The 25929-nt window shown below is 38.6% G+C and overlaps 2 protein-coding genes across 6 annotated transcripts in view; both read left to right on the top strand.

Moving 5' to 3' along the window:
- nbeal1 (neurobeachin-like 1) overlaps positions 1-3344 on the top strand; it is an 89466-nt gene extending 86122 nt beyond the window's left edge. For both annotated transcript variants that reach the window (XM_079841109.1, XM_079841108.1), the window contains exon 53: positions 1031-3344. In XM_079841109.1, the coding sequence (XP_079697235.1) occupies positions 1031-1132 (102 nt within the window). In that variant the 3' untranslated portion in view covers positions 1133-3344. The remainder of the gene's footprint in view (positions 1-1030) is intronic.
- Positions 3345-4345: 1001 nt separating this feature from the next.
- Positions 4346-25712, top strand: rbm26 (RNA binding motif protein 26). Of its 4 annotated transcripts, none has more exons than XM_079841115.1 (24): positions 4346-4552; positions 4644-4739; positions 5132-5250; positions 5498-5634; positions 7095-7183; positions 7310-7563; positions 8367-8630; positions 8894-9133; positions 9927-10067; positions 10930-11064; positions 11225-11336; positions 14720-14879; positions 14963-15127; positions 16014-16133; positions 16244-16309; positions 16535-16657; positions 16742-16816; positions 17368-17535; positions 19738-19842; positions 20697-20900; positions 20986-21072; positions 21156-21269; positions 24200-24250; positions 24926-25705. In XM_079841115.1, the coding sequence occupies exons 2-24, from the start codon at positions 4681-4683 to the stop codon at positions 25013-25015; spliced, it is 3078 nt and encodes a 1025-aa protein (XP_079697241.1). In that variant the 5' UTR covers positions 4346-4552; positions 4644-4680; the 3' UTR covers positions 25016-25705. The 4 variants fall into 4 exon arrangements, with proteins under 4 accessions (XP_079697241.1, XP_079697240.1, XP_079697242.1 ...); XM_079841114.1 differs by having other exon boundaries at positions 4359-4552; positions 7092-7183; XM_079841116.1 differs by lacking the exon at positions 24200-24250 and having other exon boundaries at positions 4359-4552; positions 7092-7183; positions 24926-25712.
- Positions 25713-25929: the final 217 nt, after the last annotated feature.

Genomic DNA, 25929 nt, shown 5'->3' with positions numbered 1-25929 from the left:
CATAAACGTGCATTGAAACCGTTGCCAAGGATTTTTAACTTGAGCATTTGTTGTATAATCAGTGGTAATTGTGTAAATGTTGTTTACTAAGTTTTCTATTAGCAGTTGGAGTTGTAACCCAACCAGAGACGATACTACTAACAATGCTAACTGTAGTAGTAATAATAAATAACTCGTAGTGTCATGCTAATTATAGAATAATTTAAAAACTGTAAAATCATTAGAGGAGGGTTTTGATGTTTTTTTTCTTCTTTATGGACATTTTTCGATGTGATTGAATGTGCAGGTAATCATGCCAAACACTGAAGCTATTTTTTAAATATTTCAAACAATGCAAAGCGTTCTCAAGGATTTCCTCTTCAATATCAGTAGCTTGAATAGAAGCATTTGGGTTTCTGCTTTAGATGGATTAATATGATTTGATCGGAGAATACAGCCTGAAACATACTCTACATCAGTACATAAACACAGACGCTTCTATCTACGTAATGAAATTTGTTTGCCGTTCTCAGCATTTCCACAAGGGGTGCTTTTACGGACATTAATATAACCTTCTATAGTCACTTTTTTTCATAGTGGAACAAGCTTGTAGAGGATCTTTTTGTTAGCTAGTTAAAGTTAATCGCACTTGACATATTTATATCCATTACCTTGAATTATCACACATCATTTGACTTAGGTTAGTTAAGGCCTCAGGCAAAAAAAACCCACAGATTTCAAGTATGTGCAACAGGAAACTCATTCGCAAAGCATTTCCGTCTGTGTTTGCGTACTTGCATAGAGTGTATTTCTGGCCTTCGGGTTTGTATACATACATAGTCAGTACATACAACTATCATATCAAATCATCTTTTTTGAGTTACCTCACTTGAAATGTACCTTTTGATTTTGCACTAACCTCAAAGTGAATCCAACACAGATGATCTCACATGCACTCATCAATCATCTTTTTTTTCCCACTGTTCACCTCCTCTTTCCTTTTATCCTTCACTTCCCTTTCCTCTCCTCTCCTCTCCTCTCCGTTCCTCAGATGCGTTCTGGCCAGATTACGAGGAAACTTTGGGGCTCCAGTAAACGCCTCACTCAGATCTCGTCTGGAGAAACAGAGTATCACACCCAAGACAGGCCCTGACCCCGCCCCCTAAATCACAGCCTTCCTGCCTGATTGGCCCACTGCCCTGTCAATCACCCAAATCCATTGTTTCAGTTTGGAGGATGGCTCTCTTCTCTCTGAAACAATAAGGACATTTTTAGCACCTGTATGCAAATGTGTGCGTGTTGAGCCAAACGTATGCATGTCCCCTCATACATGTCGTATATGTTTGGTGTAAACGTGTAGTTGGACTGGTGCAGGCACCATCTAACTACGTGTGTCTGAATTCTGTGAAAACCCTAATGTTGACCCTCCTGGCCCTGCCATCCACGCCCACATATCATCATTACCACACAGTTCTCATCAACCATATGTTTTTGTCTCTTCCACGTCTACGTTCACGTATGCATTATATGTGGTTTTGTAGTACGTGTCCATTTATTCATTTAGTGTCAGTGGCCTTTCATAGGTGATCTCGCGTAGCTTTCGGATGTGTTTTTGATTGTTTTATCAGTGGACACAGGCATTATTTATTTGCACAGTCTTGCTTTGGCACAGACCTCGACAAGTTGACGATAATTTACACCAGTATAATTGACAATACGTGTGACATATTCTGTTCCAATAGACCAACACATCATACACGGCTTCATTTTATAACAAAACTGACGTGTGGAGTGCTAAGGTTGATTTTAATTTTTTTGTGCATAACTGTTGAATGTTGTCATTCATTACTTGAATCACGATGTTGTTATTTCAATGAAGAATGCAAGATTTTGTTGTGGATGTACATGCAGTACTACAGTTTGATTTGTTGCAGTTACTTTTTACGGGATAAAACACTACAAATACAAAGTGGGAAAAGTTCGAAGGGCTTTGAGATAGTAAGCAATACGGTTAGTCCCTCTGATGAGGCTGATTGAAGCATTCCACTGGCTAATCCACGCTCCGCAGTCTTCCTAGTATCCAAACCGAGCACTACCTAGGGGAGCGGGGGTACTTGTGTACCACGGGACAGCAAGAACCAATGCCGCATAATCAGATAGTCAGGTGAGACGCTGTTTCCCCTCCTCTTTTATATTTCTAAGCCATGCAGTCTTCGTTTACTATGCAGGTAAACTTCCAGGCCTTCTAGAGAATTCAGTCACTGATTGACGTCTGAATTCTTGCTCCTCCATATGCAGTTTTTATTTCTTCAGCGTACTATGTGTGTTCATGTGTTTTTGTTTCCCTTACCAAAATATACCATGGTAACCATAGATTCTGGCTAAATGCCTTAGTTAATTATAGTCACAGTGGTAAAACCATATGAAGTGTAAGATGCTTTCAGAAGCCTTTTACATTTGTTAATACCAAAATTATTATATTTACATTGTGATGATAACTGGTATTTTGGTGGAAGCTATCTTTACCGTAGTGTTTTTTGAAAGGCCGTTTTTTTACACTTTTGTCTTTGTGAGTGACACAATTCATTCCTTTATTAGAGGACGGTTGTTTTGAAACTTGTAAGTGATCAATAATATGAAGATATTAATGAAGATACTAATACCAAAATGCAGATGTCTTTATCAGGATGTCCGCTTTGTTTGGTGCGTGTTGTATGTTCTTCCATATATGTGCTTTAGTTTGCAATGGTGCTGAAGTTATGTTTGTTTTATTTCCTGTCACAAAGTGCTCCCTGCATCTGCTGGTTTCTCATATAATTATAGCAAGAGATCTAAATTGATGCTTTGATTTCTTTGCATTTATTCTTTTTTAAATCCTGCCTGTCTTTTTTTTTTTTAAACCGGAGATTCCCAAGATGGCTGTTTTCATTCACAGATCTCTTTACATGTATATGTGTTTTTCTTCCTTTAAACGAATGGAGTGCCTTTTTATTCTCTTTCGTCATGGAAATTCGACTCCATGATCCGAACTCTATAGCATGACCTTTCGTGACCCCTGTGGACAGCCAGACAAACTTCAGCAGCGACTTGTCCGTCATGTCAGACCAGTGACTTACTGAGCTGATTTTATTTTAGCCGTCAGTAAAGGATATGTGTGTATATCTGTGCTTATTTATGAATCCAGTATGAAATGTACAGCATGAATTTTATTTCTGTCTATGAATTGTATTTGTTTTGCACTTTCCAGGTACGACAAATTGTAAGAGATTGTTTTAAATGTCTCCTTGATCTGTACAGAGAAAATGCTTTGTTATACGTGAAGATTTATCATTAAAGTCCTGTTGAAAAAGTCAGTGATGTTTTTCAAAAACAAATTAATAATTAATAATTTGTATTTATTATTGTGTAACCTTACAACATCATTAGAATGAGTTGTAGTGGATCTTCACACTGTCATTTATTGTTTTATTTATGAGGCACAGTGGCAAATCATTAGATTTTGTTTTCATAAATGAGTCATACGACAGGACCTGATACAAAAAAACATATTAATATATTTTATTTGATGTATATTTAAAATAATACAGACACGATTAGCCTGATAATAAAGAATAATACAGGGTTGTCACAAAATAAAATGATTGTTATAAAAGCGATTATAAGGACTATATATACACACACAAAATTAAGTACTTATGATTACATTTTAAAATGCTCTTAATCAGACTACATTTACTTTTTTATTGATTACTTCTTGTTCACACAATGGCAGTAAAATATTCATAATACTACTTTTTTATCTTTTAAATGTTCCTTTATAAAACAAATACTGCAAAAACATTTACAGAAATCATTTAACTTTTAATAAATATTTTCTCAACATTACATAGGCTATCAGCTCCTGACGATCACATTAATTATTATTTGAATTATTACTCTAAGACTAATTTAACCATGTTTTATTGTGTCTTTGGAAGGCTTTTGTCTTTCAAACACATGTACAAATTCATTTCATATTTACATGCAACTTTTTAGTCATCTGAACCTCTTGACGTAATATGTTTACTTGAAGTAAGCCCTTAGATTTTAAGTTAGTGATTTGTAAATAATACAAATAAGTAGGCTAAATAATAATAAGAGGGTTATAATAATAATACAGTTATGTTCACGGTTCTCTGATGTCGGTTAATGGTCACATAACATGCTGGGTAGTATGTATGAAATAAATTCAAATAACAAAAAAGTTGAAAAAAAGTTAAAAGAAACATTTCCATAAACTGTAACATCTGATTCAAGTGGGATTCTGCCTGTCCGGCCCCTTTAAGAAACTCTGGAAGTGACCGTGTGTGCGTCGGTGGGCTCTCGCGAGATATGTCCGCGAGAGTAAACAGTCGCCATTTCTCGAAAGTAAGAAAGAGCTGAAAGTGTGGCGGACAGTTCGTTCGCATCGGCATAGAAACCAAACTCAACCAACTCTTAAATTAAAAACCGCGTCTAAGCTCTAAGTTTCCGGATTTCTTCCCTGACTTGTGTACAATTAGATGTGATATTCCAGTCGGAGTTTATGAGGGCGGTGAGTGAGTGAGTGAATGAGGCCTGACAGTACAACACATTACTATATCCTGACTAGACTATAAACTTACTGTTGTTGACCACTCTCGCAGGGGCACAGCTGCAGAAAAAACAGCCCTCCCCTGAAAAATGATCATTGAAAACCTCGATGCCTTGAAGACATGGCTCTCGAAGACTCTTGAACCCATGTGAGTGATGCTGCAGCGAATGCATTGTGCATTAAAATGAGACTCGCACAGTGATGCTGCATGCTAATTATTCATACTGAAATCTTCCTGAATGTCAGTGGGGTCAGTTGTATGCGACTTAAACTATAATTGACAAATGCTTTGACTCAGGAACTCTTTTTGTACATTGGTGTTAAGTTGTATTAACTACAGGCTTGAATGCTAAATGTTTGAACCTGATTTTCTTAGTAATTATGAGTTACTTGCTGTTGGTAGTTGTCTACTCTATTGTACTGAAGATTTACATTTGCTTTAAAGATATTATATGTTGTCATATCAAGGACAGAACTGCATTATGCACTCTTTATGTGCAGCTGAATCTTCTAAATGAAGTATATGTATCTGTCCCGCAGATGTGATGCTGACCCTTCTGCCCTTGCGAAATATGTGGTTGCCTTGGTGAAGAAAGACAAATCCGAGAAGGAGTTGAAAGCACTATGCATTGACCAGTTGGATGTATTTCTCCAGAAAGGTACAATCCAATATAATGTTCTGAAGGTTAGGGTTAGGCCAGTTTTGCTTAACTGGCTTTTGTTAAAACAAGGGGAAGAACTAGTCTGTCAAGGTGGTGTTTTTTTTATTTATTATCTGAAGTTACTTTGACATTATTCTGTTGACAGCTGCTTCAATTCCATGTCATTTCTTTCTGTGTTTATATTGCTACACTATCAGAACCGAACCCCTGATGTTGTTAACATGCGTTTGATTTTTGTTTTCAGAGACACAGACATTTGTGGATAAGCTTTTTGAAGCTGTGAATGCAAAGAGTTACCTACCTCAACCAGAGCAGCTAACTTCCACAAGCAGAACTGAAACTCACCAGCGCACAGAGAAAGATGAAACAAAGAGAGAGGAGGTAAAATAAAGAGATCAGATCAACCAAAGTCATTTTGAATGATGCTACGCTACCGTTCAAAAGTTTTGGGGCAGTAAGTTTGGTTTTATTCAGCAAGGATGCATCTAATTGATCAAAAGTGACAGTAAACATTTATGATCATATAAATGCTGTTCGTTTGAGCTTTCTATTAATCGAAGAATCCTGAAAATCAGTTTCCACAAAAGTATGAGGCAGCACCTCCAGGGCGTTTGACATTAACGCCTGCCAGCCCGCCAAATGCGGGTAGATTTCAGCTGTGCAGCCACTCCCATTAGCCACTTTGGCAGGTAGAATATAATTTCAGCCTACAGCCAAATCAAATGCCAAGACCGTCGTATCACAAAATTACAATTCTCTATCGATTAACTTGCAGTTAGTGAAGGCAGGATGGGCAGAATCGCACTGATTGACACACAGCAGAAGCGCTCTCTCTCGCAAGGAGAACTGATCGCGCGTGCAACAGAGAGAGAGAGAGCCAGTTCTCCTTGCGCCTGAATAGTCAAATACACAAGCACACAGATGTCATAACGTCCATCGTGTGGAGTATCTCGCATGAACACAGTCGGTTATGGCTTAAGTGTATGTAAGCAGGTGGGTAATAACTGGATATGTGTCAGAATATTACGTCCATAGCAGCCAAATGAAATACCTCTCTGTCATTAATGTTAATCAAACAACTACTGATGTTAAATAAACGTATACATATTAAACAAACTACTGTATCTGAAAAAATGTTTTTGTAATTTGCTGCTTTGTTCTTTTATATAGCCTAATAAAAATAAATCGTATCATATTAAATTTCTCATATTAGCCTATGCTCATATTGCCCACCGCTTGCCTACCTGCACACACCAGCTGATACACAATGTAGTCTTGATTTGGGTGGTCACTCTGCATTTGAAAGTTTGAAAGGGTTTTAAATCTTCTAAATCAAGTAAAGTGACTCAAAATCAAGTAATTAAAGCATGCCAAAGTCAACTTTAATCATATAAAATGTAATTCCCAAACAGCTAAATTGTGGCCAGTGAAAATGCTGAGTGGCTAGTAACTTAATTTCAATGTCAAGCCCTGAGCACAACTGTTTTTTTATTTATTATTTAACATTGATAATAAGAAATGTTTCTTGGGAAAGTAAGTATGCATATTAGTATTATTTCTGAAGGATCATGTGACACTGAAGACCTGAGGAATGATGCTGAAAAAGCTTTGCCATCACAGGAATAAATTGCATTTTATAATATATTCAAATAGAAAAAAGTTATTCTAAATTGTAATAATACTTCACAATATTACAGTTTTCTCTGTATTTATCGATCTAATACATGCAGCCTAGGTGAGCATTTGAGACTTCTTTCAAAAACATTAAAAGAACTCTAACAAACTTTTAAATGTTTTGTGAAATTTTGCCTAAGATGTCTGTTTTGATTTTTCATAAGCAGCCCAACCGAGATGAGGATCGAGAAAAGAAATTCTCCCGAAGAATAAACCACAGTCCTCCGTCTAGCTCCAGATACAGCCGAGACGGCAGGTGAGACCAACGTTAGATAGCCATTTTAACTTTCCCGAAATGCCACACACTCACACCCACATGTATTAAGCTGCCTTGTTTACTAACCTCATTGGGATTTTCTGTTCTATTTAAATTAATTTACAGGAGAATAGATGACCGCAAGAAAGATGACCGCTCCAGGAAACGAGAGTATGACCGTAACCCACCCAGAAGGGACTCGTACCGAGAACGCTACAACCGCAGAAGAGAACGCAGTCGCAGTTTCACTCGGAGTCGCAGTCGCAGCTGGAGTAAGGACCGCACACGTGACCGAGACCGAGAACGAGATCGGGACAGAGACCGGGACCGCAGTAGATCGCGAACTCGCTCACGAAGTCGCACTAGGAGCAGAAGCAGAGGTGTGACGTCACTTTACTTTGGTGATGTGGTTTATTGTCATTAGAATTTTTATGTATACCTGACTTGAAATACTTTATGTATGTGCCATCTAAAACTATAAACTTACAGACTTATATTTTGTGACTCGTATTAATAGACTGCATGGTATAATTTTACTTAAAATACCACTATAATCAGTCATTTCAGTTTAAGTATTTTTAAATAACAAAAATATTCTAAAAGATTTTGAAAGATCAAGGCTGCATTTATTCATTAAAAATACACTAAAAACACAAATATTGTGAAATATTAGAATTTAAAATAATTGTTTTCTATTTTAATATATTTTAAAATGTGATTTATTTCTGTAATGGTAAAGCAGAATTTTCACCATCATTACTCCAGTCTTCATAGTCACATGATCCTTCAGAAATCATTCAAATATGATGATTTGCTGCTCAAGAAACATTTCTTCTTATCAATTTTGAAAACAGTTATGTTGCAAAAAGATGTCTATTTCAAATAAATGCAGTTCTTATGAACTTTCTATTAAAAAAATCCATATACAAAATATTTGTGGAAACTTTCCAGGATTCTTTGATGACTAGAAAGTTAAAAAGAACCACATTATTTGAACAAGAAATGTTTTGTAACATTATAAAAGTCTGTCACTTTTGATCAATTTAATGCATCCTTGCTGAATATAAGTATTCATTTATTGCTGAAAATGGACCCCTTTTAAACAGTACTTTACTTAAACCATTTACAGTGCTTTTTTTTTTTTTTGTCATGCTCCTGTTGAATGCTCTTCTTTCCTTTCTAGAGCGAGACGCTGGAAAGCCAAAATACGACCACAACCGCCCTGAGCGTCTGGAGGGGCCGACCACCGATGGCTACACCGCCACGCCTCTCACGCCCGGGAGCTCCTCTGCTCATTTCCCAGTGCCCACCCTCAGTAGCACCATCACTGTCATCGCCCCCACCCACCATGGGAATAACACCACTGAGAACTGGTCAGAATTCCCTCAGGACCACACGCCCTTCTGCAGAGGTGGCCCACCAAGGAAACGCTGTCGTGACTATGATGGTATATAATTTAACACCCTGATCCAGGGTTCCTCAAATTCGGTCCTGGATGGCCACTGTCCTGCAGAGTTTAGCTCCAACCCTGATCAAACTCACCTACCTGTGATTTTTCTAGTGATACTGAAGACCTTGATTAGCTTGCTCAGGTGTGTTTGATCAGGGTTGGAGCTAAACTCTGCAGGACCGAGTTTAACACAGGAACAGTGTTCACAGACTAATCATCTTTCTTATCTCGGTAACATCCTGATTTGGTTGTCTTGACAGAGAAAGGCTTCTGCATGCGAGGAGACATGTGTCCTTTCGATCATGGAAGTGATCCAGTGGTGGTGGAGGATGTTAATCTTCCCAGTATACTACCTTTCCAGCCACCGCCTCTTCCTGGAGTGGATGGCCCACCTCCTCCGGGTCTGCCACCTCCTCACTCACTCCTGACTCCACCAGTGAACCTCAGGCCACCTGTGCCCCCACCGGGCACCATGCCTCCCAGCTTACCACCTGTAGCAGGTATGAAAAAAAAATATCGGTAACACTTTATTCACTTGAAAATACTTTATAAGTCCTTTCAATGCTTTAATCTTGCTTACAAATGCACCTAATAATGCATTGTATGATCTTATGAATAATTGTAGCCACATTTATAATCATTTTCTATTCCTTTATAAAGTATATTTCATTAAAACACATGGCAGACAATCAATTTCAGATGTAACAAGGAATCTGCAAATATTATAATGCATTCATTATGAATACCATTATAAAAACCCATCACTTTAAAGGGGTCCTATTATGCTATTATTGGCTTTCTTTGGGCTCCACTCCAGCAGGAGTTATTCTCTATATCAGTGTCACTGTTTCTGAACTCCCTGAAACGCCTCCATTGTACTCTTGAGTTTTCTATCGGGAACGAATACATCACAGTATTCCTCATTTAAATAATTCCGCCCAAGACATATGCAAATAAAGACGCGAGGCCTGGTTGAGTTGAGTTAGTAGTGTGTTGTAACTCAGTTATGGTAAGAGGTTGACATTTCCCAAACACAATACAGTTGACCAATCACAACACACTGGTCCTGCCAACCAATCAGATGACATTGTGCTTTTCGGAAGGAGGGTCTTCATAGAGACAGGAACTGAACTAAACTTGTTATGAAAAAATAAGGTCTTTTTTTGAACATTCAAGCATGACAACCTATTCTAGTAGACCCCAAAAACAAAATCAAGACTTTGAAAAAGGCCATAATTGGTGCCATTTAATGTTGGATGTCTTTTATAAATGTTCTGTTCCTCTCTCTTTCAGGTCCTCCTCCTCCTCTTCCTGCCCTGCAGCCCTCTGGTATGGACGCACCTCCAAACTCCATGACAAGCTCTGTGCCGACTATAGTTACGTCAGGGATCCGGCCTCCGATCACCCAGCCTCCACCACCCCTGTTCACTTCAGGTAAGTGCTCTTGATGCGTCATGTTTAATTCAATAATACATTTATTGCTTGACTCTGAAGGTGTTTATGTAGGCGGTCATAACTTGAGCCTGGACACATATGGGGATAAATGTAAATTATGACTGGTTTTGTTGCAAGAAGCCTTGATTAACACTATAAGTTGATGGGGAAAACACAACAAGGTTCAAAAGACCAGCTATTTCAACATTTGTAATGGGAATATTTTGTAACATTATTGCTGAATAAAAAATAATAACATTTATTTTTATGGTAGTCAAATCTGTTCACTCGGTGGCCATATTTGCAATGCAGCCAAGGCAGCTATTTCGGGCATCCAAGACCAAGTCCTATCTATTTGAACATGGGAATCCTGATATCTAAACTGCTTACCGAACTCACAATTAAATAACACATTTCAAATCGGCAACAAAATCCAAGTAGTGCCCACTGCAGAGCATATGCAGCTCAAGGGTGGAGCTTAACATGTTTAATGGGTGGAGAGGTAGGGTTAGGGGATGCAGCTCCACCCATCATGCCCACAGTATGTCAAGAGAGCGGGGAGCTGGAACTCCAGAGAGGGGGCGGGGCTGGAGGTAATGGCTCTGCAGTGAGTAGCGTCTCACAAAATCTGACATGAACCATAAATGCTGCTTTTAATGCTCCACTGGCGTTTGGTTCTTTTATTTGGAAGGCGGAATATATTCCGCCATATTGCACGTTGTAGTTTCTCCCATTCATATAAGTAATAAAAAGGAGTGAAACGTCTTTGCATCCATAGTCTTTGATGGTTGTTTACATACAAAATAAATAAAGATGCTGATAAATGTTTTTTTTTAAATGTATTGTTGTTATTCTTCTGAAGACTCATTTGAGCCAGACGTGTATAATCCTGAAGCCCCAAGCATGACCTCGCGGCCCATGTACAGACACCGAGTCAACGCTCAGCGGCCCAATCTGATTGGTCTGACCATGGGTGAGGTGGATCTGCCCCACAGAGGTAACCGTGAGCACTGGCCTCGCTGCTAAACCGGCTCTTCATGAATACAATATACCTTTTGCTTAATTTTCTTCCTGTGGACTTTAAATCAGCTGTTGCCAAGTTCCTATTAGATTATCTCCTCTTTTAACTTCCCTTTTTGTGTGTGTAATTCTTTCAGAGAAAATGTCAAACAGCAACAGCGCTCGGATAGTTTTAGAGTCGGACTCCAGGAAGAGAGGAGCAGGACTGCATGATGGAGCGATTCCTGCTAAGAAACCCTGGTTTGACAAGTACGTTGTTTTTATAAACATTATCTACTTAAACAAGTAACAATTTGACATAAAACTAAGGTAGATTTTTTTTAACACTTTATCTGTTTAATTTGTAAATATCAGTCCATAACTGCAGCATTAGAAGACCAAAAGTCAAAACCTTAAAATATGCTCTCTCTTTTTTCCCTTCTACAATTTTTTTTTTTTGTGAGAATTGAATGTACCAATATTTTACCTCTGTAGCCTCTTTATTGCATGTTGCTGAAAATGTACAGTGTTCACTATTAAAAGAAACTACTATCTCTGCAAATGCTAATGGCGAGACACCAGAGGTGAATAGGGTTTTATTTTTTTAATTAGAAGATATCACTGTGAAAACTTCTCCAGTTTATTACTGGCATAAACATAAGAAAAAAATGTATTACACACTTTGCGTTAATGAATGTTTCAATATGCAAATAAGGCCTTAAATATACGCTCATTTGCATACATTTCTGTCCCAGTTTGTCCATCTATAACTGATTGAATCTAATTCGCTGATGGGGTTTCATCGTCTAATCTTTTGTCGTTTACTTTCTTTTTACTAGCTCTTGCAAGTGACAGCTGTTGCCGTCTTTTCTGTGAACGTTTATGAGCTGATTTCGGCGTTGTCTGCGTTTTCTCTCAGGCGGAGAATACACAAGGAAGTAGCAGCGCGTATCACGTGATGCGTGAGAACCAATCACGTAGTCGGAAATTCACATCGACCAATCAGATGTGGTTTTCAGCTGTAGATTCCCTGGCAAACTTTTGCGGTTGGTTAGTCTGGATTAGACATAAGGCTGTAACGATTTGACCAAAAATAAAAACCTCGATTAATTGAACATTTGACCTCGATTACGATTAATGAACGATTATTTTGCTTTTTTTTTTTTTTTTGCCCTCATAAGGTTTTTGAGTAAGTTCACTGATAAGGTTTGTACTGTAAATATTTTCTACTATTAAAGGTGGATTTGCTTTTCTAATGAAAGTGCATTTCTTTGTGATTTTAAAGTACTTGAAGGAAACGGTTCACTTTCAGCAGATTTCTTCTTGTTGTACATCAGATACAGATACATTAGCACATAGGCCTACATTACATTTATTTGAATGCATTAATGAGAGAGTGATTGTGTGTGTGAATTACTCATACTGTCTCTATTCATTATGAAGCTGTGGTTTGTACTTAAGTTACTGCAAAGGTATTAAAATGTATGCCTATAACGGTTGAGTTTCTTAGCTCCTTTAGTGACTTTACTTTAGTCACAGGACAGCGTTGACACTGCGTTTCTGCGCTGCTCTCTGCGCGAGCTTCTGTCTGAGTGTTCGTTTGTCACAATATATCAGGCATTAGTTCAACAAAATACACATCTGATGGTCGAAACTCGCTTTAATGTTCAAACTGGCAGGGCTTAAACCACCGACAAATGACAAACTTTGTGAGGAAGCACTTGATAGAGGTCTGCCTTCAGGGCGCACGCGTTTTCAGAGACGCGACACGGCTCGGCTCTCTGTGTCACAGAAAAAAGCAGAGCACTGAACGGAGAAGTTTTCCGTATTGTTGTTTTTGAATAGTGCACAATCGCGTTAAATGTTGAAACTGGCAAGCCTTTAAACGCATTTACTTGACAAACTTTATGAGCACGAAAGTGAAAGCGATCTGGCTTCGGGGCTTGCGCGTGCCGTCTCTGTGTGTGTGTGTGTGTGTGTGTGTGTGTGTGTGTGTGTGTGTGTGTGTGTGTGTGTGTGTGTGTGTCAGCGCATAGGCTATAAGAACAGCAATTAACTGACCTGTATAAACTGTGTAAAACATGCAGTTACTATAGTGAGTCTGGGCATTTATAAACACAGATAACTGCTCCTGCATCTGTGTGCCTGCAAACTGCACTTGATGTGACTGACGGGGCGGAGTCACGTGAAAACCGAAATAACCGACATGGGAAAAATACGTCGGTTAGAGGTTCTGAATGTCGGTTTCGGTTATTTTTCGATTAATCGTACAGCCCTAATTAGAAAGCACTGTGTTTGAGACTTAGAGCTTTACAATGATACCAGTAGACATGTGCCGGTAAACGTTAATACGATATACCGCAATAATGAACATGCACAATATTGTTATCGTGGGCACTTCAAAATACCGTGAATAATTATTTATTACGAATTATTACGATTTTTAGAATGTATTTTAAGAATACTTTACCCATCAACCGTTTAAAATGAACAACACGTCAAAGAGGAACAAAACACACCGTTCATGAGCCGAGCACATGGCGGAAGGCGTGAAGACGCACTGAAGTGCACATTCACTTTCAGACAGCAGAGGGCGCTGATGGAACAGCAGACATACAGCCGTTTCCCCAGTAACCACAATCCGGTGCTCGTCATCACATAACCTAATACTTAAAGACTTAAAGTCATTTTCAAACTTAAATTTTTTTTTTAAGTTTTAAATTACATGCCCTAGATATTGTTTGAATATGTTCTGACTGTTGTTCAATCACACACTTTACAATATGGCTCCATTATTTAACACTAGTTCATTCATTAACAAACTGACAATGAAAAATACTTCTAAAGCATGTATTAATCTTAGTTAAATGTACATTTCAGCATTTAATAACACATTATTAAAATCAAAAGTTGTAACTGTATTATTTAATGGACCTGAGCTTACACTAACAGTTGCTTTTTTAAACTAACATTATCAAAGAAGAATAACTTCTGTAAAAATGTAGCTATTCGCTCTTTGTTAATGTTAATGCATTAACTGGCGAGACATTATTGTAAAGTGTTACCTATTGTTCTTTATAATTATTTAGCACTTTAATCTGTTTCAAATATTTGTTTACTTTATACATTTTTGTGTATTGCTTTATTGTATTTAAATGTTTGGTTCTATTGTTATAAGAACGTTTTTAAACCTGTTATAGTATGACAACACTTTTTTTGCAACTTTTTTTTATATAAATATCGTGATAATACCGTATACCGTGATAAAAGCTTCAGCAATTAATCGCAACATGAAAATTTGATACCGGCACATGCCTAGATACCAGGCATGACATGTTTCTGTGAATGGAGACCACACGGGAGCTCGCGTTAGAATGCTAACTTTTGGTGATTTCCGGTAGAAATCTGAAGGCGCAAGTTGACAAAATGTATGTTGACATACATGAGGTTTTGGGCCAGTTTTCTCCCTTAACATGTAAGCTTTCATGTCAAAATACAAAATATGTTTTCACCTGCTGTGTCTTGCCTTAAATCCGAATCTGAAGTTTATGCACCCAAATAAGATGGCACAGGGTACATTTGTTGCATCTCTTCAGGCTTTCTTTTTTTGACCTTGTGCATGTATTTTGAGACGTGTCCCTTTTGCTCCTCAGACCAAACTTCAACAAACCCAACCACCATGTCTTTCAAAGAAAAGTGCCCTACTGTCTAATAAACACCAAACTGGCCATTCGTCAGATTCCTCCTGAACTCAACAACATCAGCAAACTTAATGAGCACTTCAGCAAGTTTGGCACCATCGTCAATCTCCAGGTACTATAACTCAAAAAAGCCTGTGGTTAAAAGTCAACAGTTGTGATATGTAAGGCTTATAAGCATATTTCCTCTGTTTGTAGGTGGCATATAATAATGACCCAGAGGGGGCGCTGATCCAGTTTGCCTCCCCTGAAGAAGCCAATCGGGCCATGCAGAGCACAGAGGCGGTACTCAACAACCGCTTCATCAGAGTACACTGGCACAGAGAGGACACAGTGGAACACACGCACACCATGCCACATCTGGTATGAAAACTTCCAGTAAACATACTATAGCTGTTTTTCCACCGCCGGCCCGAACGGTTCCTAGAATCGTAAAGGAACGGTTCCAGTTGTGTTTCCTGTTGCCTGGCTACCTGTTTCTCTGTAGCTGGCTAAGTGCTCTATTTAAGCAATGTAAACACAAATTAATAATAAAATTAAAAGAAATATCTGATCGTCCTCCATAATGCAGTCGCTCTTATCATCGCATATCGTTTGTACTCTTGCGTTACCAGTGGAAAATGAAACCGTTCGGCAAAACTGTGGAAAAGCGTCATATGACTTCATATGAACAATCAGGTGTAAATTAGTGGTTGAGAAATATATGGGTTGTTTAGTGACCAGTGCAACTAGAAATGTACATTTAAATTTAATTGTGATTTAAATGCATGTTAAAGACACACACACAGGGCTTGACGTTGACGTTTTTGCTCAACAGCCACTGTGGCTTGTTACTAGCCACAATTTTGTCATTGATACCATGGGGGAAAACCTGCCATATTGATATTTTTAATGTTATCTCATAATTTGGCAGCAGGTATATTTGGCTGCTGTCACTTTAAGACCTGATGCACAGATCCATTTATACTGTTACACTTGCATTTTCTTTTTCAACTGTTTGCGTTCACCTAAAACATAACTGACTGTGTAAACAATAATACTTGCCCATGCTCCATGTGTTAATACCTCTTTTATACTGTTTGCGGGACACATCCCTTTGCTTTTTAGGGAAAAATTTTACAATATTGTCACATGATCTTAATACGTTGGACATATTGTTTGCCTAATACACACAGCAGTGATGCTTTGATATAGCAGATGGTTCCAGCTGTAAAATCTGAAAATCTGAAGCCATGTTATTTGTTTGTAGAGCATACAATCTGCCCAGGAGCCTGCAGTGACCACACTGAAACAGTCAGTGAAAGACCGGCTTGGACCCTTGCCCACAGGCCACCCCGAGTCCCCACAGGGCCCCAGCATCGCTCCACAGGTGACTGTGTTTCTGATCATGTGTGTTAGTCAGGCTGTAATGTTGTTGGATTGGCTTTGTCTTCCATGTTGTCTTTGATCTCAGCATGTCTGTGTTTCTGTTCTCAACAGAATACAACCAAGGCTTCAGTGAAGGAGCGTCTGGGTTTCTCTAAACCACCTGGTCTTGGAGGAAAGGTTTGTTTTTGTCTAATTTTTCAAAGCCAGGCTTCGTACTGTTATCATAAAGTCTAGTGTACATTGCAGCTTATTTTGACCAAGAGCCTCCAACTTTGACATGTTTGTGTAGAATGTTGTGACTATGTTGACTTCATTTTGTGAACACTGGCTTCTTTTGAGACCCTTCTAATCGTTTGCATGTAATCTAAAGTAAAGCATATTTGAACAAATATTTCTTTACAGGTCTTTTCCACGTCTACTGGCCTAACTAAGACTGTTTATAACCCAGCTGCACTGAAAGCTGGCCAGAAGGGGGCGCTATTTGGGATAAATGCCAGCACAGAAGATGCCCTGAAAAGAAAACAGGTTTGTGTAATTTTGCTGGAAAAGGCAACTTGCTAGTAGCTTGTTTTGGCAGTGTTTGTGAACTCTAGCTCTGTTTTACACCAGGAGGCGATGAAACTTCAGCAGGACGTTAGGAAAAAGAAACAGGAGATTCTGGAGAAACACATTCAGACTCAGAAGGTGCGTCATTAATTGTTGTCCTTGTGTCTTTTTGTGCATATGTTATATTAATTCATCATGTGACACTGAAGATTGGAGTAATGCTGAAAATCCAGCTTTGATCACATGAATAAATTCAATTTTTAAAAATAAAAGTTAACCCTAAATTGCAATATTTCACATTTTTCACTGTATTTTTGTTTTTTTTATCAAATCAATGCAAACTTGGTGAGCATAAGAGACCAAAACATTTACAAAGTCATACCAACCCCAAACTTTTAAATTATACTAATAATAATAATAATACATTGATTTATCTTGAGCTCTATCTCAAAAGTGCTGATAAAATGTTTAATTTATAAATTTACTAACGAGTTATGGTAATAAGTATTTGGAAGTCAGCCTTGTGAGGGTGTGTAAAGCTCATAAATCAAAGTTTTGCTTTACATCTGAAATCAGCAGGTTTGTGTGACGGTTTGATTTAGGAATGTTACTGGGGTTTGGCATTAATAACTTTCTATATAAACAACTGTGTTTATGAGATGAATGAGACTTATGTGCGTCATATTCAGCTGCTGATATCTAAGCTGGAGAAGAACAAGTCCATGAAGGTGGAGGATAAAGCTCTGATCATGCAGACCCTCACCACCCTCACCAACAGCATCACCAAACTCCAGGAGGAGATAAAAGGACTGTCCAGTGCTAATGTCCTGAGGACCACGCTCAAGAGCAAAGCCCAGGTACACACACACACACACACACACACACCCTAACAAAGCAAGATAATCAAGACATACATTTTCCTGCATATGTATTAGGGCTGAGTAAAAAACTTGATTTCTCGATTTTAATCAATTCTCATTTTTACGAACCGATATCGATTCTTAAATCCAGTTGATGAATGAAAGGAACATTGTAGCGCGCCTCCCATCCAATAAATCATTGTTGTGCTTTGCTACTATTGATATGAAACAGTCTCAGAGCGCACATGCACTGATCTTCTCCTCCCCTTTAATACCAGCTACAGCGTGAAATAAACATGAATGAGCATCTGAAAGAGTGTTAAAAGATAGAGTAAAACTTCGTCACATGGAATCGCTCAATCAGTGTTTCATCTGTGGAAAGACTTCAGTAAAACAGCTTCTAAACAATGTCATGTAAGGTCACATTTACCTCAGCAAAACCAGATCCATTGTCCATAAACTCGTTAGTCAGCTCTAGAGAGGAGCATTTTGCTAAATATATGTTAATTATAATTTTTAATGTACTTCAATATTTTATGTATGTATGAATAAATCTTAAGATTGCCACCATTTAAATGTATGTATTTCAAAAAACGAATTGGAGTAGAAATATGATTGTCATTTGTAAACTTAATATTATAACTTTATTTTATATATATATATATATATAAACAACAACAACATTGAGTGTAATTTAAGTGTTTGTATACAAATCAGTTAATTTTTTACCTTCAATAAAGTAGGCTAAAACTAGTTTACAGCATTGATTTGTTTTCCTTGAGAATATTGGCCATGTATTGTACCTGATATACAGTGAGGAAAATAAGTATTTGAACACCCTGCTATTTTGCAAGTTCTCCCACTTGGAAATCATGGAGTGGTCTGAAATTGTCATCGTAGATGCATGTCCACTGTGAGAGACATAATCTAAAAAAAAAAATTGCCAAGCAGCTTGGTGAAAAAAGGTCCACTGTTGGAGCAATTATTCGAAAATGGAAGAAGCTATACATGACTGTCAATCTCCCTCGGACTGGGGCTCCATGCAAGATCTCACCTCGTGGGGTCTCAATGATCCTAAGAAAGGTGAGGAATCAGCCCAGAACTACACGGGAGGAGCTGGTCAATGACCTGAAAAGAGCTGGGACCACTGTTTCCAAGGTTACTGTTGGTAATACACTGAGACGTCATGGTTTGAAATCATGCATGGCACGGAAGGTTCCCCTGCTTAAACCAGCACATGTCCAGGCCCATCTTAAGTTTGCCAATAACCATTTGGATGATCCAGAGGAGTCATGGGAGAAAGTCATGTGGTCAGATGAGACCAAAATAGAACTTTTTGGTCATAATTCCACTAAACGTGTTTGGAGGAAGAAGAATGATGAGTACCATCCCAAGAACACCATCCCTACTGTGAAGCATGGGGGTGGTAGCATCATGCTTTGGGGGTGTTTTTCTGCACATGGGACAGGGCGACTGCACTGTATTAAGGAGAGGATGACCGGGGCCATGTATTGCGAGATTTTGTGGAACAACCTCCTTCCCTCAGTTAGAGCATTGTGGATGGGTCGAGGCTTGGTCTTCCAACATGACAATGACCCGAAGCACACAGCCAGGATAACCAAGGAGTGGCTCTGTAAGAAGCATATCAAGGTTCTGGCGTGGCCTAGCCAGTCTCCAGACCTAAACCCAATAGAGAATCTTTGGAGGGAGCTCAAACTCCGTGTTTCTCAGCGACAGGCCAGAAACCTGACTGATCTAGAGAAGATCTGTGTGGAGGAGTGGGCCAAAATCCCTCCTGCAGTGTGTGCAAACCTGCTGAAAAACTACAGGAAACGTTTGACCTCTGTAATTGCAAACAAAGGCTACTGTACCAAATATTAACATTGATTTTCTCAGGTGTTCAAATACTTATTTGCAGCTGTATCATACAAATAAATAGTTAAAAAATCATACATTTGTTATTTCTGGATTTTTTTTTTTTAGATTATGTCTCTCACAGTGGACATGCACCTACGAGGACAATTTCAGACCTTTTTCTAAGTGGGAGAACTTGCAAAATAGCAGGATGTTCAAATACTTATTTTCCTCACTGTATATCCAAAATAATTGCACGCTTGTGAATCAAAATCGAATTGAACTGTGAAATTTGTGTCAATACCCAGCCCTAATATGTATATCCTGATGCATCTCCGCTTGCAGGCTCAGAAGGAGCTCCTGGACACAGAGTTGGACCTTTATAAGAAAGTGCAGGCAGGAGAGGACACTGCCGAACTCAAAATCAAATACACTCAGCTGCAGTTAGAGGTATTTCACAAGGAGACAACTCCTTTCTTCACCTCACTTTTTGGTTTATTTCTTGTATTTACAGCTAAAATGTGTTTATGTGCTACTTTTTTGCTCCCCATGAAAAAGACATGGTCTGGAAAGAAGAGCTTTTGTTACATTGTACATACAATACAACTTTACTGCAAAATCAATACAGTTAATAAACAACAACAACAACAACAATCTAGTCTTAGTGTCCACTTATCGCTTTTTTTAAAATTGAAGACTGAACATTTAAAGTCATACTTTCAGTATAGAAATATGTAAAATGTGCAAAAAGTTGCAATAAAAAAGCTAAAAGCTAATTCTTTAATGAACAAAGAAACCCATGAAGAGCAAAGAAGCACATCGCGCATTACATGGAACAAGTAGCAGGTCTTTTAGATTACAAGACTTAATTTGCATATGTATTTTGACATACAGTATCTGATTTATTTTTTTATTGATACATTTTTTGTCTCATTGCAACACATTGCATTTTCCGATTAAGTTAGTAGCAATTGGGGTCTTGCTTTTTTTGCAAGTAGGAACATTTTTATGAAGTAAGTTCACTTGACTTTATCATTTCTATCATAATTTAATGTAAAAAAAATTATTGTATTTGTGTAACTTTTGTATTTGTGTAATTTTGTTTTTGCCATGAAGATGCTGACATGGCATTAAATAAAACTATACAATTATTCAAATTGTGAATGGGTTGTAGACAAAGCTAGCAAAGCATGCCCTCTGGTTTTGTTTTATTTCTTATACTCATTCTCAGACCTTCCACCAGGTGGCACTATAGTGCTACTTAAACTCTATAAGCTTGTATTAGATCTTTTCTTTATATTCAGGCTGCCAAAAGGGGACTTTTGACCCCAGGACGTGGGAGGGGGGCCCACGCCAGGGGTCGGGGGGCTCTAAGGAGCCGTGGCCGAGGGATTCGAGGGCGCGGGAGAGGAGCTCCAAATCACGCTGTGGTGGATCATCGACCCAGAGCTTTAGAGATCAGCGGTTTCACTGAGGCAGATCGAGTCGACCTGCTGCCGCACTTCGCAGTAAGTAACTTTAAAGGGCACATTGCATCACACTGCTTATGAGAAATGTCTTGGACCCATAACCGGTTTCCCCACTAACCTCCAGCAATATGGGGAGATTGAAGATTGCCAGATGGAGGATTCTAGTCTTAGTGCCATCATTACGTACAAAAGCCGCGGAGAGGCTGAACAGGTACTAACATATTCCCATAAACATCAGTATGCACATACATGCACGCCTTCATGTAGCCTCTAAACTTCAACTCTGTTCCTCAGGCGGCCATCCACGGCATTCGGTTAAATAATCAGGAGCTGCGTTTGGCCTGGCACAAGCCCACGACTTCCCTCAACACAACAGACCTGGATGAGGCTGAACCTGAGGATGAGGAGGTACGCCCTTCATCACTGTTCACTTGAAGTGTATTTTGGTCAGTCTTTTTTGTAGCTATATGTATTTATTGTAGATATTAGGTATGAAAGTAATCTAACTGTATGTATAACAACATATACATTTTAGCAGGAAATTAAACTAAATTGATTTACATTAGTTCAAAAGTTTGGGGTCAACTATTACAATTTAATAGTTGTATTCATCAAGGATGCATTTAAGTGAGCAAAAGTGACAGTAAAGACAATTACAATGATCCTGAAATTTCAAATAAATAGCAAGTATCATTTTCTTCAAAATATGAAGCAGCACAACAATAATGATATTTCTTGAGCAGCAAATCAGCATATTAGAATGATTTCTGAAGGATCATGTGACACTGAAGACTGTAATGATGCTGAAAATTCATAAATGACATTTTAAACTATATTAAAATAAAAAGTTAAAGCTGCACTATGTAACATTTTTGCAGTAAAATATGCAAAAACCACTAGGCAGTGTTATATATTTTGTTCAGTTGAGTACTTACAGTGTCCCAAATGTTACAAACTATTTGTAAATCGTGAGAAAATTGCTATTTTAACCAAGGAACCGGAACGTGTGAGGAAGTCGCCTGTCGATGGCGTCATATCTGCATTACCCTCGGTTTCCGGTTTTATTTTGCAGAAACGCTTTACTCTCACTGCAGTGTGAATCAAGTCATAGCAGCCGCCGAGCGAACGCACAAATTAACGTCATAACATCATTTTCAACATGCTCAAATGTATCTAATATGATAAACAGAGCAATGTTACCTCATACTCATGACCAGAAAAGCGGAAGTGGCGCCGGCATAATAAAAGTCCTGCTGGAGACTATGCCATAATAAAAGTCCTGCTGCTTGCGAGGCGTGTGTTCCGCTCTTCTTATTAACAATCGCTCCTGTGGCCTTGCTCAGCTCCCAAGACACTCGGTCCTGCTCTGCTTCATACTACAGTAACGTTAAAGGGTAACTAAACCCCTGCTCAGAGCTTAACTCCACCCACTGTCAAATTTTGAAAAATTCTGGAAAAGTGGGCAGAGCCCAGCGGAGACAGAGGGGACGAACCGAGGGCGGGGCTGAGCGGAGGGCGTGCACCTGAGACCAGCAGTGACGGGTTGATTGACAGCTGTCAGACTCGTGAGTCGCAAAGATGGAGAATGACTGGAGTGATGCCAGCTTTGCAACAGAGCGGTCATTTCTCCTACCTTCACCTGAAGTGGAGGAGGGTGGATTGTCTGTAGACACAAACCCGGAGCTTTATCAATGCGAGCCGCTGCTCAAACTGCCTTAACTCCCGATGCAGACGATGCTAGTGAAGCAGCCGCGCAAGAGAACTGACCTAATCTATTTGCGTCCGCGGCAACCACTTGCGGGTTTGAAAGCGCGTCTCATGTATGAAAATTATCTGTACACATGACGGGCGGCAATAATATCGCAAGAAAAGCCTGACGTGTACTGACAACTGCATTATTTAACCGTATTTTCTTCAATACAATGTTAAAGCAAGTGTCAAGTCAGTTTCATTCATAATGTTTCTACTTCATGTAATATGACCGTTCATTCTGGAGTGAAGCCGTTCTCATTGTGTGATTGGGGGAAACATTTCTGAGGGTGTGGTGAGCTTGTGCTAGGGGCGCGGATAGTGAGCCGTCGGAGGTACCATCCTACGTCACGATGTACCACGACGTCCAATAGGAAAATTCAACTGCAGTAGCCACCGTTCAACCTTAAGAGGGCAGCACTTTGGCGGTTTTACACCATATTTTATAGAATTAAAACACTTTATACTCAAATGTCAAAACATTTACTCGAATCAATGAACAGCATTAATAAAGCCCCAGTATTACAGATCATTAACTAAAAAAAGTTGGTTTAGGGTTTAGTTACCCTTTAATAGTCTCATCCATGAACATGATTTCTGCCCAAATCATCCCGATTCTTTTTCACCGACTGTGAGGTGAAGACCACATGTCCGCCACGCTCCGCTCAAACGTGGCGTCATCAAACTACGCCTTTGTTTTGAATAGGTGACCTCTAGTGGACGGAAAAGTTACATAGTGCAGCTTTAATTTAAGTTGTAATAATAATTCACAATATTACTTTTTCTTACAATGTTTTTGATCAAATAAATCCAACTTTGGTGAGCATAAGGCCAGCTACACACTGGCTGCATGGCGTCAGCGAGGCGTTTCTTTTGTGTGTGATTTGCGTTGCGTTTTCTATGTCTTTACACACCTTAGAAACGTGTCTGACGCGCCGCTGCCGCTGCTAGGATCACCCTTGTTCGACATATGGGCAGAGAGTTGTGGAAGACCTATACTTCATGTTAATCATAAATATATAGCCTACTGATACAGCAAAGACAACGTCGGCAGTATTGATGGCTAAATAGGCTACAGAATATTTTGTTCTGTATTGACAGGTGCAATTTTTGAAAATCGCTGATAATTTTTTATTTTAAATTACAATTATATCTGCATTTATGTCAACCTAGGTTGTGGTTGTATACATGTTAAACGGTAATTACTAATTTTTGGATTGTCCAATAGCTTAAATACTTTATAAACGGAAAGGTTCTTCATCTTAAATTTTGTTATTTGAAACTTATTGGACGCAGTCATCAGTGCACATACAGCTTTATGTAAGCCGTTAGAAAACAGTTCTTACTATAAATTCTAATTGGATGAGCCACATTTACTGGTACATAGGGCCTGTTTACTCCTGGTCACTTCATGCATTTTTACTGATCGGATAGCTTGATTTGTTAAAACGGTTCGATTTACACTTGGCCATATAAACGTCTCTCAGCATAAGAAATATATAACCGGTCTTCAATTTTCGCGCTATATACAAATTTTTGCTCACATCAACAAAAGCAACAGATATGAGCTGCATTTTATTTATCATCAGCTAAATTCAAGATCAAAGACCGCAATAGGAGAGAGAGCGGCATCAGCACTGGTAAGATCATTTAGTCTCTACTTCTAATGAAGATGATTGTGTTTTGAGCGTCTGCATCTTCATTTGCGGCAGTTTGTGCGTTGGCTTGGTTAAGAGATTCTCAGCTACTCGTCTGCAGTGATGCATGTTGCAGTAGTGCTGTCACATAGCCTATAACGCTCTCACATGTTAATTTGTTTTAACATTTTGGGAGGAGTAAAAAAATAACCAGATGCTTTTACAATTGTCCAGTTTATGGAATGCGTCTCAGACCACTTTGAAAGCGTTTCGGAGGGCATTTACACCTGGTCTTCTCACGATCGGATGGCTATCCGATCAGAGAAAACGCATGAAGTGACCAGGTGTAAACAGGCCCATAATGACCAATACATGCACATCTGTGACCACACAACATTAGAATTCTTTTCTATGGTGGAAAGTTGTGATGTTTCTTAGCAACTGTAAACCTCTTTGTTAAATACAGGACACATGCCATTATATTTTGGTATTAAGTATGTGCTTACATAGAGCTCACATATAGCGTGAATGTACCATGGTGTAAGCACAAAACATTTGACTGTCACGTGGTGTATATATAACGTCACTTAGACCAGCAAGTTGGGACTGTCCACCTGGAAAAGTTTTGTCATTGAGCATGCATTTGGTTCTGAATGTCTGTTTTGTGATTGGTTACAGTTTCCAGAGGATTCGCTCGTGGACGATTCCCTGCTGCAGGACGATGACGAAGAGGAAGACGATAACGAGTCGCGCTCATGGCGTAGATGAATATAAAGTCTTCTGACCAGTCCTGCTGCACTGCACCACTCTTGAGTTCTGTGTTTTTTGAAATGGTTGTTTTTAAAAGTCTAATTTACATTTCATTGGCTTTTTTATTTTACTTATCAAACCTGAGCAGCACATAGAGATTGTCTGTCAAAAGGCTGTGAATTTAAATAACTGAGTTGTGAAATGACATGAATAATTTGGTTTCTCGCCCTCATTGATTGTTTTATATCGTGTCAAAACATTGACGAACTTTTGGTTTTATTTTTTTTTATGGTCAATATGTTGACCCAGATTTCTTTTGAACAGTTCTGAAAATGTTACAGCTTGAAACTATGGAGAATGTTTCAATTTCAAAGACGACAGTAGAGCATTTTTGAAGCATTGCTATAAAACATGTTGTACGCTTTCCTTAGTATAATCAGCCTGATGAGGATGTAGCTTTTGTGTACATATTTTATGTATGAATTTTAATGGTTTGTATGAATTCTTTGCTTCTGAATTCAGCACCTGAGTTTAATTTTGAAATGTAAAAAAAAAAAATAAAGAATTGAAATGGTCTAGAAAAAATAACAGCTGCAAAAAAGAGAAAAAAAATATTGAGAGCTCTGCTGCAAAAGCAGCATTGAGAAAAAAAAAAAAAAAAAAAAATCTGAACAGCTGAATAAAGACCATTTCAACCCCCCACCCCACAATCCTCACAAAAAGAGCAAATTTCCTAAATCCATCATGCACCACAATACCAGCAGGTATGTAATATGAACAGCATAAAATGAGGTAAGCAATATGTTTATACTTTTAAAAAATATATACATTTTATTTCTTCTTTTTCACGTAACTAATTCTTGTGCATCTCTGCCCATTAGGCCATGTGTGATGATGCAATGGCAATAATATTATTAGGGATGAAGGTTGGG

Source organism: Gobio gobio (assembly GCF_949357685.1).
Source record: "Gobio gobio genome assembly, chromosome: 17".
Lineage (NCBI taxonomy): Eukaryota > Metazoa > Chordata > Actinopteri > Cypriniformes > Gobionidae > Gobio > Gobio gobio.
Note: the sequence above shows the minus strand (reverse complement) of the source record. Positions and strands in the feature narration are given on the sequence as shown.

Coding starts and splice junctions, on each gene's coding strand:
- rbm26 (XM_079841114.1), top strand. CDS start 4,681: ATGATCATTGAAAACCTCGATGCCTTGAAGACATGGCTCTCGAAGACT. Junction 9,134..9,926: donor CAGCTTACCACCTGTAGCAG/GTATGAAAAAAA, acceptor TCTCTCTTTCAG/GTCCTCCTCCTCCTCTTCCT. Junction 15,128..16,013: donor CGCACACCATGCCACATCTG/GTATGAAAACTT, acceptor ATTTGTTTGTAG/AGCATACAATCTGCCCAGGA.